The 12,598-nt window shown below is 41.2% G+C and overlaps 1 protein-coding gene across 7 annotated transcripts in view; it reads left to right on the top strand.

Annotated features, from left to right (window-relative positions):
* Nucleotides 1-12,598, top strand: part of DLG2 (discs large MAGUK scaffold protein 2) — a 1,481,925-nt gene that overhangs the window by 18,558 nt on the left and 1,450,769 nt on the right. For all 7 annotated transcript variants that reach the window (XM_054015731.1, XM_054015732.1, XM_054015733.1 and 4 more), the window contains exon 2: nt 706-837. In XM_054015731.1, coding sequence (XP_053871706.1) covers nt 706-837 — 132 coding nt within the window. The remainder of the gene's footprint in view (nt 1-705; nt 838-12,598) is intronic.

Consider the following 12,598-nt stretch of genomic DNA (forward strand, 5'->3'; position numbering starts at 1 on the left):
GAAGGCTGGATTCCTGTTACTGAGTCAACTAATGAGTTCCATTCTGCCATGAAGCACACTTTTTTGCTGGAAAGATGGATGGCAACCTAATGGAGAGAGGGAGTAAATTTCAAATTCTTGGAGCCCTGCCTTCCTTTACATCCATACTCAGAAGGGAGGGAATCAAGCCTTGTACTTTCAACAATAAAAACATCAAACACTTTCAGCTCTTCTCCAAATATATGTCAGGGCTAGTTTTCTTTTTAGCTGCCAATAGTGATTATTGTTTATAATTTTGTATTTTCTGCATCAGTTTTGGTCATGCTGAAAAGGCAGCGAGAGCAGGTTCAGGTTCATAATTTAAGCTTCTGAACACAAATGTTTTCAGCCTTGAGATATTCCTAGATTGTTAGAGGTTAAACATTGTTCCATATGTCATTGGAAAGGTCGTTTTTTAGTTTGCATCTCAGATATGCAATAAAGTTTCATTGCCTTGATGTCATGTTAATGTCTATTTTATCTCCACTAGTGCAATATAACATAACACTGTGCATCGCGTACAAGACAATCTATAGCCTACATTCTATAGCTTTAGATAACATTTTTAATGAATGCAGTTTTGCTCTAATTTTGTTAATAGATGACCAAGGAAATGTCAGTTAATATGCTTGAATTTCTATATCTTTTAAGTCAATAAAACAGACTTGTTTAATGATTTATTTTTAGATACCGATCGAGCTTTAGCGCTTCTAGAAGAATATTGTAAAAAGCTAAAGAAGCCGGAAGAACAACAACTGAAAAAAGCCATTAAAAAAGTGATGGGCATCTTTAAGAGCAGCTTATTTCAGGCACTGATAGGTAGGTACCTATGCACAATGCTTTATTTGCTACAGTTAGACTTATGCTTTTGGATGCTGAAGGCTTATGATTGTGTCCATTACCTGCATCTTGGTTGACCAGCACCTGGTTATCTTGTACAAAATGAGCTGACAAAGAGATGACAAGCTGGAACTATTCTTTTAGAATAGTTGCCTAAATATTTTAAACAAACACTTGCTCAGTTATTGGGAAGGGAAAATAAGCAGAAAATTCTTTAAATGTTGGAATATATGTTAGTCATTGCTGAACTGAGTATATTTTATTTTCTCAGTTTGATTGGAGATTGGCCAAGAGTAGGATATATTATATTTTTCCATACAAATTTAAAGAGTGAAATCCTGGCCCATTGAAGTGCATAGCAAAATTCCCATTGACTTCAGTGGGGCCAGATTGTCACCCAAAATCTCTTTGTGACCTTCATGTTTATTTTTAGCAGAAAAAAGGTGGGTAACCAAAGAAATTCAGGAGTAATTAAAGAAAAATGCTAGGTGAAACAGCGGGCTTCATCTGTCTCAATACCAGGTACTTTTGGGAACCATCTGGAGAGTGGTCCTGTTTAAAAGCATCTTTTTCATTAATGTGAATTAAGTAAGTCTGATATTGCACAGTTATCATAGGCTTGATAAGGCATCAGTATTTCACTGGTCAATGGACTTCAAGATCCCTGACACACTTGTAAGTAAAAATAATTATTGATTTAAGTATATGATATGATGGTGTTATTAAGTGGTTGAGAATGTAATAGCTTTATGCCTTTACAAGGAGCTACAGTATAGATCTCTTAAGTCCTGTTTAGGACTAAGCAGTCATAGAAAGAATTGTTGATTACACTATAGGCCCATAGTAGAAATGTTGTTTGTGGAGCCAGACTTCTCCAAAGCTTGGGTATATTGGATCCAGAGTGCAGGTTTGGCCCAGTATATGTCTAGATCGACATTTTCCTATAGACTGGAGGTTTGATTCAGAGACAACGCTAAGCCATAGCAATGTGTTGAGGGATGATTTTTGATTAATCAGGGGAAAAGCCAAAACACTCCACATCAATACTCTGCTCTTACAGTTATCACTGAGGAGTACGGTTCACACATGATGTCAGTAATTTTGTTGCATTTATGAGGAAGTACAGCACAGTCTGTTTTGCCAATCTATAAACTATTTCACAAATGGAAATAATTAATGGAAAAGCTATTCTACTTTTCAATATTATAGTGTCTCCCCCAAGTCCTTAGAGTGTTTGGTGTTTCTTTATAACTTTCTTGTCCTTTTTAATGGATATGTGTTTGTTATTAAAATATAAATAAACCCCACAGAATGTATATCAAATGCATTGAAAAATTATTGATATATATGAACTAAAGAACAAAGATTGTTGGGGAAATTTCCTCTTGCTTTTGTATGGAAATGCCTAAGAATATGGAAATGTGTATAGACTTAGTATACAAATTGCTGAAACAATAGTATTTATCCACTAATGAATATTTGAAATTGTTATTTTCGGAACTCCAATTTCTGCAGTACTTCAAAATAATCCTTTAAAGCCTGCTAACTGTGTGTGTGTTTTGGGGGGTGGCTATACTTTAATTTTTTAAAGGTGTTATGGATATCAGACTAAAAAACATACCATTTTGAACAAATGATTGTTACATTGCTTTACGTATAAGCAGAAGTAAAGTATAAATAAAATAATTTGGCAACTAAGGCAATAGATTGAAAAGAGCAATATTTCATAAGTAAAAGCTGGTGTTTTATTTTTTATTACCTTTAAATCACTTTCCCTACCACCCCAATACTCTTTTTCATAAAGAGACTTTGGAATGATAATACATGTTAAGACTCTCTCATCGTAGAATTTATCTTGCTCTTTGGTTGGCCTAGTTTTTTGATGGATAAAAATGTGACTTCCCATCAATATTTTAAGTCTGTGAGATGATACTATTACATAATCAATAATGAGGTTTTTTTCAGAATCAGTATTTCGAATAAAATCACTTCGATGACGTCTGTTTTAGCCTCCTTTAGTAGTCTGCCTCATTTATCCATGCATTAGATGGTATACAAAGAAACATCCAATGCAGTGCTCCCATTCTCTAGTTCTCTTCCTTCGATAGCTCTGGGTTACTGCCTTCACAGCTTCCTCTTAAATATGAAATAATGTTGTTATTGGTTTGCATTTTCAAAAGTAACTAATGATCTGGAATGGCTCAATTTTTGGGGGCCCAACTTCAGACATCTTAAAGGGGGCTGATTTTCAGAGTGGGTGCTTAGCACTTTCCAAAAGTCAGACTCCTTTAAGGTGCCTCAAGTTGAGCATTTACAAACTGAGGCACCTACTCACTTTTGAAAATTTAGGTTGTAATAAATAAAGCACAATAGAATAGGGTTTTCTTACTGAACCATTAACCTGAACACTTCTGGATGCAAACATTCACACATTGAGTCATACTACTAGTAATTACTGGACAGGCCCAATTCAGCTCTATGTAAACCCTACAGCTAGGGTGTCCAGATATCCCGATTTTATAGGGACAGTCCCAATATTCAGACTTTGTTTTATATAGGTGCCTATTACGCCCCACCCCATCCCAATTTTTCACACTTGCTGTCTGGTTGCCCTACCTACAACTTCAGTGGTGTTCTACTCACTTAAGGCCCTCTGAGTTTAATTTTGTAAGCTGTTCACATGTATGAAGTGATTGCATCGCATCTTGTTCTGGCTGCCTCCAAAATGCCTTCCAAACAACTAAAGTTTCCCGCAAATAACTGGTAACAAGCATAGATGAGAAAGGATCAAATATACTTAGAGCTAACTTTGGGCACCTAAGGTAGAGTGCCCATTTCATTCTTGAGTAGCCAAGTTCCTATATGAGCCCTCAGATATGTAGCTATCTGTGTGACTTACTATGGGCATCCATGTTTAAACTGTACACTCAACATCTACAAGCATTTTTCACCTTCAGTGCATTTTATAAACATTAACTAATTATTCCCAAATTGGAAAGGAACAGAAGGAAAAAAGTGTCCGTTCTGGAAAAAGTACCATGGTTTCTTTTTTCATAAAAATATTCTAAACAAACCAAAAGATGGCTGAATTGAGACCTGAAAATGCTACTCACATGTAAGTCAAAGATCTGTGAATTATTTATAAAAGGATTATTGCTGGATTGGCCATTTAAGTTCTAATTCTGGCCCCAAACCATCCCCCATTCTCTGCAGGCTGCTCATATCGCTAGACTTCCTATTGATGTTGCTAAGTTTAAGTAGCAGTTGCTAAGGGGCACATTCTCAAAGAGATGTGTGGCGCTACAGTCTCAAGAGTTCTATTAGAGTCAAGTAGCCCAAATACAATGCTTTTAAACCTTCACTCTAAGATGCTAACAGAAAAAATAATAAATCTTTCAGAGAAGAGGAGGGTGGAAATGGAGAGGAAGGAGGAGGAACTCCCATTTAGAAACCTACATTTCTTTAAGTTAGTTCTAAATTATTCTCTCAACAGCGACTATGGCCAGTAGTTCTTTTTCCAGCTTGGTACAGCAAGAGCAATTTGGGATGTTTTTTTCCCTTTCCTGCAGTCCATGGACGTTTCCACTGCTATAACATTTGTAGAACTTTGGGGCCCTGTTTCATTGTAGCACACTGCTGTAATCTGGTTTTTTAATTTTCAGAAGAGAATCTGCAAGGAAAAGGGCATAATGATTAGACTGATCCTCATTTTAACTGTTCAGATCCAAATGCAATATGTGCCTCTTTGCTTGGCCCCTTCCCCCAGTGGCAGCATCTCCCTCAGACTGAATCCTGGCGAGGCAAAAGCATGGGGAAAGCATGCTTGCAAGAGGAAAAAAGAAATGCCATGAGATAGGGAAGAGGTAGAGAAGGAAGGATAAAAATAATTACAAATATATAACCACTGGTAGATAGGGGAGACAGTGAAATGATAGCCCTTTGTAGTCGTGCTGAATGCTCATTGTCATATACATTCTGGGGTTGGAGGAAACAATAATAGTGTAATAGGAAGTAGCACATGAGGAAGATGATGGGGATCTAGCTTACATAATTAGGGTGAGAAAATACACAAACCCAATTATTGGTACGATTCTTATCAAAGATCAGATCCTCAGCTGAAGTAAGTTGGGGTAGCTCCATTGACTTCAGTGAATTACATTGATTCACATCACCTATCTGGTCCTAACTTATGCTAGTTCGGAATTTGTTCTGGTATTACTGTAAATGTATAGCTATGTGCAAGAAAAGTGGAATAAAGCCACTAATTAATAAGAATAAAGGAAAGATTTACAGTACCTCAGAAAGTTATGCTTCTTATCTATATTACAGTAGCACCCAAAATGGAATATGCATTGTATAGACATGTTCATAGAATGTCAGGATTAGAAGGGACCTCAGGAGGTCATCTAGTCCAACCCCCTGCTCAAAGCAGGACTAATCCCCAGACAGATTTTTGCTGCACATCCCTAAATGGCCCCCTTAAGGATTGGACTCAAAACCCTGGGTTTAGCAGGCCAATGCTCAAACCACTGAGCTATCATTCCATCCCTCCCTCCCTCAAGGTGGTTGTAGCTCCAAAGAATGTACAATCTAAAATGATAAAACATGGACAGAGGGTAGGCGGAAAGGCATACAAGCAGAGTGATTAGGGTGATGTTGGATGTATATTGAGTGTGCTCCTCTGCTGTGCCATTATTCATCTCAGACTTAATTCATCTAAAGACCCAGATTGCTTTAATTATTGTGTTCACAACTTTTTATTTTATTTTATTTTATTTTTTTCAAACTCACTACAAAAACTCACTGGTTAAACTAAGCACCTGTCCATGTCCTGCCTCAGTCCACCCTCCCTATACCTCCCTGCCAACCTTTCTCCTCCTTCTGAGCAAGTACCATGCTGTCAATAACTGAGGAATTCAAGTCACTACAGATGTCAGAGGAGTCTTTGGGGTAGTGCTGACCACTTTGACCTTCCTGAATCTCCTGTGCTTCCTGATGAGTCTCTGGGCTTTTGGGAGCTGGGCCTGCCCTTGTACGTGTGTGTGTGTAGGTGGAATCCTGCCCCATGTGCTGACTGAAGGGGTGAGGTGCACTGAGCCCTAGTGCCCCTTTGTTCCACTGGAGGTGGGGGCAGGGTTGCCTTATCTTGATGATCTCCTCCCCTGCTCCTGCCATGTACGTGCTGGCTAATGCACCTGGGGACCGTTTCAATCCTCAACCTACAGCCTCACTGATTTAGCCACTAGTTCATTCCCCCCCTCTATTTAGTAACCACTCTCCTCCTCCTCACACCTCTGTCACTCAACAGTCAAACACCTAACCCCACAAAACAACTCACAGAGAGTAGAATGGCCAGCAGTCTTGGAGCTCCTGAAGTTGTAAAGGCACCATCCCTGGTGTTGCCTAGAGAATACTGGGGACTGGTGGGGCCACATGCCCCCAAAGTCCTGCCTCTTTGGGCACTGGAAGCCAAAGAGATGCATTGCTAGACTCCCCTCCTTGCCAGCCATGAAACATATTCCTCATTTTCTGTAGCCTTTATCTTCAGCTGTAAATCTTCATCTTTAACCATAGATAGATTGTATCTGTAGAAGGACAAAAGCCAAATGTTGTACTGTGCTTTTATAGAAGAGAGGTGCATATTTGGTATGTACTATGTCCAGCTACAGTACCTTATCTCTGTCTGACAGTCTTTGTTATTTGTGGATTCAGGTCTTTCAGTGCAAAAATATTAAATCTAATCATCTGGCCATCTGAGAACTCTTCCTGAACATTTTCTTGAGTTTTATTCTTGATGTGTTCTTTATCAGTTTTCATGATGCATTACATACAGTTTACTACAATTTATTTCTAAAAACCTCTGCTATACATTTATCTGGACTTCATTTCATTAAGAAAAGTGCATGATTTTACAGCTTAGAAAGCTGTTCTGGTGAACGAGAATAGATTGAAGAGGTTTATGTGAGTGGTTGTTTTTTGTGTGGATTCATCTCTATAAAACATCATTTTGTTTCTACCAGGAATTAAAGTGCCACAAATAGCTGTAATCATCTTATGGAGTATTAAGTAAAAACTAATCTCTATAGGTTTTTCTAAAACGCGGATAAACCTGGCCTCTAGAGGATGACACATGTCCTGGGGACTTTTATACTGTGCCCCATCTTTTTTGCTGATGCTTGTGTAACTTTCCCTGCATTTTAAATTGGAGTGTTCTTAGGAATATTGTAAGCTAAAATCTGCATTTTCTTTGTTTCAGTTACACTGTTTAATATAGATGTTGTAACACTGCCTGTTTTAAAAGCTGCGGTAAGGTTATACAGGGTTATACAATTTGCTGTTCATCTGTGACACAATCCACATCTATAGGCTTAGGGTGCTATGTCATTATTCTAAAAAGAGAGGGTTTGCTGTTTATACCCTTGACATTGTTCAGCTTACTTTATTAAATCCTGTTATAAACAATCCTTCTTTAAAGAACAACCATATCTGTCAAATCAAGATATAAAGGTCAGATTCTTGTCCTGATATTACATATTGTAATTTTCCACTCCATCACAAGGGTTTGTTTAATTTTAATGGCAGGTGTAATGTGGTTCTCTAGTCAATGGAGAACTGATATGTGATCATCCAAGAATTTGTGTACCTCTTGGCACTCTTTCTATTTATTGAGGAGGGTTGTGGGATCCACAGCACAGAAGAAGGAAATAAAACATAAGCACTGAGTATTGTGACGTGACTACCAAACACACATTTTAATTAAGATTAAGTTAGGAGATTTTAAAACAGGAAAAACATTTATTTTTGAAACCATAATCAAATCTAAAAATCAGGGGTTTTACTCAGACTTTCAGGGTTTGTTGGAGAGGAGTGGGGAGGTGGGATCTTCATATAAAGGCCAATCCTGAAAAATTTCAGACCAAAAGACCTTAAGAAAATTGTAACTGTGTGGAAACAGGGAGTCTTACATACACATCAGTGCCAACTATATTTATGTGGAGAGGGATTCAGACAAGGCAGTCACATGATCAAATGATGAGCAAGGAGGAAGACTTTCACTGCAGCTTTTTATGTAGACTGCAGGGGGGGCTCGAGTTAGGCCAGCGGGAAGCAAGTTATATGTGCCAAGGCAGGATGGGGGGAATGAACAGAGCAGGTAATCATTAAGTGATCCATCCCCTGTTGCCCATTCCCAGCTTCTGGCAAACAGCATCCCTGCCCATCCTGGCCAATAGCCATTGATGGACCTGTCCTCCATGAATTTATCTAGTTCTTTTTTGAACCCTGTTATAGTCTTGGACTTCACAACATCCTCTGGCAAAGAGTTCCACAGGTTGGCTATGCGTTGTTGAAAAAATACTTCCTTTTGTTTCATTTGGTGACCCCTAGTTCTTATGTTATGAGAAGGAGTAAATAACACTTTCTTATTTACTTTTTCCACACCAGGGAGAAGGACTGGCTGCCTGTAGAGAGAAGTACCTGGGACAGAGCAGTGCTGGGCAGGGTCAGGGGAATAAGTGGAGCTCCAGCCTGTCTGGCTCCCAGACTGAGATCTTGATACAGGGGCCGAGTAGGTACTGGGGCTATGGGAAAGTGGCCCAGGGAAAGCAAGTAGCGGCAGAGGGAAAGGAGAGGCAGTGAGCGGCCAGCTATAGGGTCCCTGGATTGGGGCCCAGAGCAAGCCTGTTCCTCCCCCTTTGCCCCACTGGCCGCTGAGGGAAGTGGCCAGCCAAAGGACTGTAGTTTGCCCCCCGAGTGAGGGGCTGCAGTTCGCCATTGCGGTGAGAGGCCGGGCGAAGGACTGACGGTTCCCCCGGAACGGGGAGACAACGGAGTTGGGGCACAGCCGGAGGGCACCGGCTGTGCCCTGAAGAGGACGCCACGATCCGGGAGCGACTCGGGTTCCCACAGACAGTGGAGACGGTGGAGAAGCAGAGATGGAGAGTGAGAGACCATCAGAGGGGGGCGCCCTGCTGATGGACAGAGCTAATTCCGGGAGCAACCAGCAGGAGGTGCCATGGTGGTGAGCACAACCTGTTACAGTGCATTACTTTGCATTTATCAACATTGAAATCATAAGATCATCTTAAATTATGAGATTTAAAAAAAATACTAATACAGTTTGGGTTGTTTTTATTTGCCTTTTGGTTTCTGGGCTGTTAGGGTGCATTGGGATCACATTTTCAAGCTTTGCTCCACAAACACGAGAGCTAGAAATTTACTTTTTCCTTAGATGATTTTTCATGTACTCACATGACTTCAGGAGCCAGGGTTTCCAGAAAAACACCAAATATCATGAGACTCAGGATAAAATGAGAGAGTTGGCAACACTGATAGATGTCAAAATGGAGAGGATGATTGACAATGACCTTATTAAGGTGGTGATGATGAGAGCTGGTTGGAAATTTTGTGATGGAACGTGTTTTCATGGGGAAATTGTGATTTTTGTCAAAATCCAAACATGCCAGGGCACCAGAGCTTCTAGGCTCCTTGATCCACAGATAGGGACTCCGTGGGCTGCCTCTGCAGGGGAATCCCCAGAGTCAGGGCAGCTTCTCTGTTTTGTTTAGAAAAAAAATAAATGGAAATGTCTAAATTTTTTTTCAAAACAAAAAAAATTCAGAATTTCCTTTCCTATATTCTACTTTGCATTCTGAATTGGGACGTAAACTCAGTGTTGGAATTTTCTGACTCCAGCAGACACCAAAATGACTGTGAATCCAGAGAAAGGCCTGGTCTGTACTACAAAGTTAGGTCAATGTAAGCTGCCTTGTGTCATCCTAGTTGTTCATGTGTCTACACTTAATTTGTCTCCTGCTGATGTAAATGCCCTGGTGTAACGACACAGTAATACTATCTCCCTAGGTGGCATTGAGCCTTGGTTGATGTACTGAAGTTGATGCAGAGAGAGTGTAGATACTACTTTACCTATGTTAATCCTAAATCTTCCAGCAGCTGTCCCACAGTACCTGACAATGACCGCTCTGGTCACAGTTGTAAACTCCACTGCTCTGGGGTCACAGAGACCAGGAGGGGCACAAACACCCCCTCCCACCCCCCACCCGGAACTTCAAAACCCTGCAATTTTTTAAATGCCTTTTCCTGATTGTTCAGCTTGGTGAGCACATCCAGCAACTCTCCATTGTTGCGTACAACTGTCCAGTTGACCATGCCACCTACAGATTCCAGACATGATCCAGCCTCAGGTAGACAGGAGATATTGGATCTCCTAGGACTGTGGGAGGAAAGGCTATGCAGACAAGCCATAGAAATGTGGACATCTATGAGCAGAGTGCATGGGGGATATAGGAAAAGGAGTATGTCGGGGATCAGCAGCCTTGCCGGGTGATGGCGGAGGAACTGCAGGCTTCTCAGAAGGCCAAGGAGGCCAACAATCTATCTGGTGCCGAGCTGCAGACCTGCTGCTTTTACAAAGAACTGCATGCCATACTTGGCAAAGACCCCAGTAGCTCCCTGCGGACCACCATGGATACCTCCAAGGAGTCTGAGTCACAGACCTCTGCTGTGAACACTGAGGATGAGGAGGATGAGCAGGAGGATGGGGAACATGTGACTGGGGGTCCAGCTATGCTGCAAGCCAGAATCAGTTTGAGACTCCACTACAGTCCTGACAGTCAAGCACGGACGAGCCCAGTGGAGGGGAAAGAACCTCAGGTAAGTGTGTAAATGTATTTCCCAGTACAATGATGCACTGATGGTGCCCCAACTTAATAGGACACAGCTACTGACATTCATTAATTTACTTGTACTAGAAGAGGTAGTGGTACAACGAAGAGGTAGAGAGTTGTTATCTGCTTTTCATTTCCTGCAGAGTTAGGTGGGATGGGGATGGAGGGCATGCAGAGCAGTTTCTTTATGTACACAGGGATGTCCCTTGAATCCTCCCGAGAAATCTCAATGAAACTTTCATTCTGAAATCCTCTCCCGAAGGCTTCTAGTGATGGCAGCCTTATTTCTTCCTCCACCGTGGAACAATTTCCCATTCCAGTCAGTGATAACTTTGGCAGTCACAGTTGCAGTAAAGAGGCTAGTGGCATACAGGCCCGGGTGGCTTTGGGATGTCAGCAGCAGCTGTGCTCTCTGTGCCTTTGCCACCCTCAGAAGTGAGATATCAGTTACAATCACCATCACATGTGGAAAATGGTGCCAGTATTCAATGCCATTGCCCTGTGTTCCTAGTTTCAGGCAACCGAACAATTCTCTCCTAATTTCCCTTGCCCCTGGGAGGCCATACTCAACATGGCTGGTGCTGTGAATGATGCTGTGCACAACCACTACAAAGTAGAAGTGACAATAATAAGCATGTCTTGTTGAAAACTTTAGGGGAGCAAAGGAAGAGAGTTCTGAATCTTAACTTTTGCTTTCCATTGTGACTAGCGACAATGGTACCTCTGTGTGTTTTATCTCTAGCTGCTGCCGTTGCAGCCTTGACGGTTTCCCCGTCCACATCTGTGGAATGCCTGAGTGAGATAAGGAGGAGAAAGAAGAGGACTTGGGATGACATATTCAATGAGATCATGCAAGCCAGTGCTTCATCAGACCTGGAGCAGAGGGCCTGGAATATTACAGATAGCCTGGAGAAGGAAAGAGTGGATAGGAGAAAAGTCTACCAGGAAAAGGAGAGGGAGGTGCACCCGGACATAATGGGGTTTCTCTTGCAGCAAACACAGATGTTGCAGACTCTTGAGGACCCTCAGGTTGAATACTCACAGTCTCACCTCCCTTTGCAGTTCATCGAAAACTGCATTACAGAACCTTCTTACATGCCCCTCTACATTCCATGTGGCACCAAGGGCCACATCTCTACCACTCTACCCCAAGGGATGTGAAGGACAACCACAGCTTCACATACACTGGCCTGTGAAATCCATGGTCTCTGTATTTGTGTCTAAAATGGACATGAACATTCTTTCTTCATAAGTTCAGTTCCATTAATGTATTAAGTTTTAATGTACACCTCTACCCCGATATAACGCTGTCCTCGGGAGCCAAAAAATCTTACCATGTTAAAGGTGAAACCGCGTTATATCGAACTTGCTTTGATCCACCGGAGTACGCCGCCCCTCCCCCCCCAGAGCACTGCTTTATCGCATTATATCCGAATTCGTGTTATATCGGGTTGCATTATATAGGGGTAGAGGTGTATTTGCTTTTAAATTGCATAGGTTTTTCCTTGCCCTGGTTTTGTTACTCAATAAAATTCTATTATTTGGAAAATAATTAATCTCTATTAGTTCACAAAAATAAGCTACAGAGTGCCTAGTGGTACTGAAAGCGCTCAGTTACTTGTTATTGTACAGTGTGACACAACTCATAGGATCAGTGACAAACATAGTGTAATAATCATAAATGTAAAACAAACACCACAAAATTAATAGGTGCATTGACAGTGTTATATTCATACATGTATACTAAACATTACACAATTCCTAACAGGCCCCAACGCAGCAAGGCTGGGTAGAGCACAGTCCACCACAATGCATTACTGTTGCTGACTGTTAAAGTGCTTTTTTCAAAGCCTTCCTGAGCTATATAGCTCTGCCTTGAGTTCTTCTAATATCCCTTGTGTCTGTCTGTTCAAACTCAGAAGACAGCTGCTTCACCTCCACTCTGGTGGCAACTTTTCCCTCTTTGCTTCGCAGATTTTATACAGGACACAGCAGGCAGTTATAACCATTGGGGTGTTCACTTCACTGAGATCCAATTTTGTCAGTAAATAATG

Source organism: Malaclemys terrapin, chromosome 1 (genome assembly GCF_027887155.1).
Source record: "Malaclemys terrapin pileata isolate rMalTer1 chromosome 1, rMalTer1.hap1, whole genome shotgun sequence".
Taxonomy (NCBI): domain Eukaryota; kingdom Metazoa; phylum Chordata; order Testudines; family Emydidae; genus Malaclemys; species Malaclemys terrapin.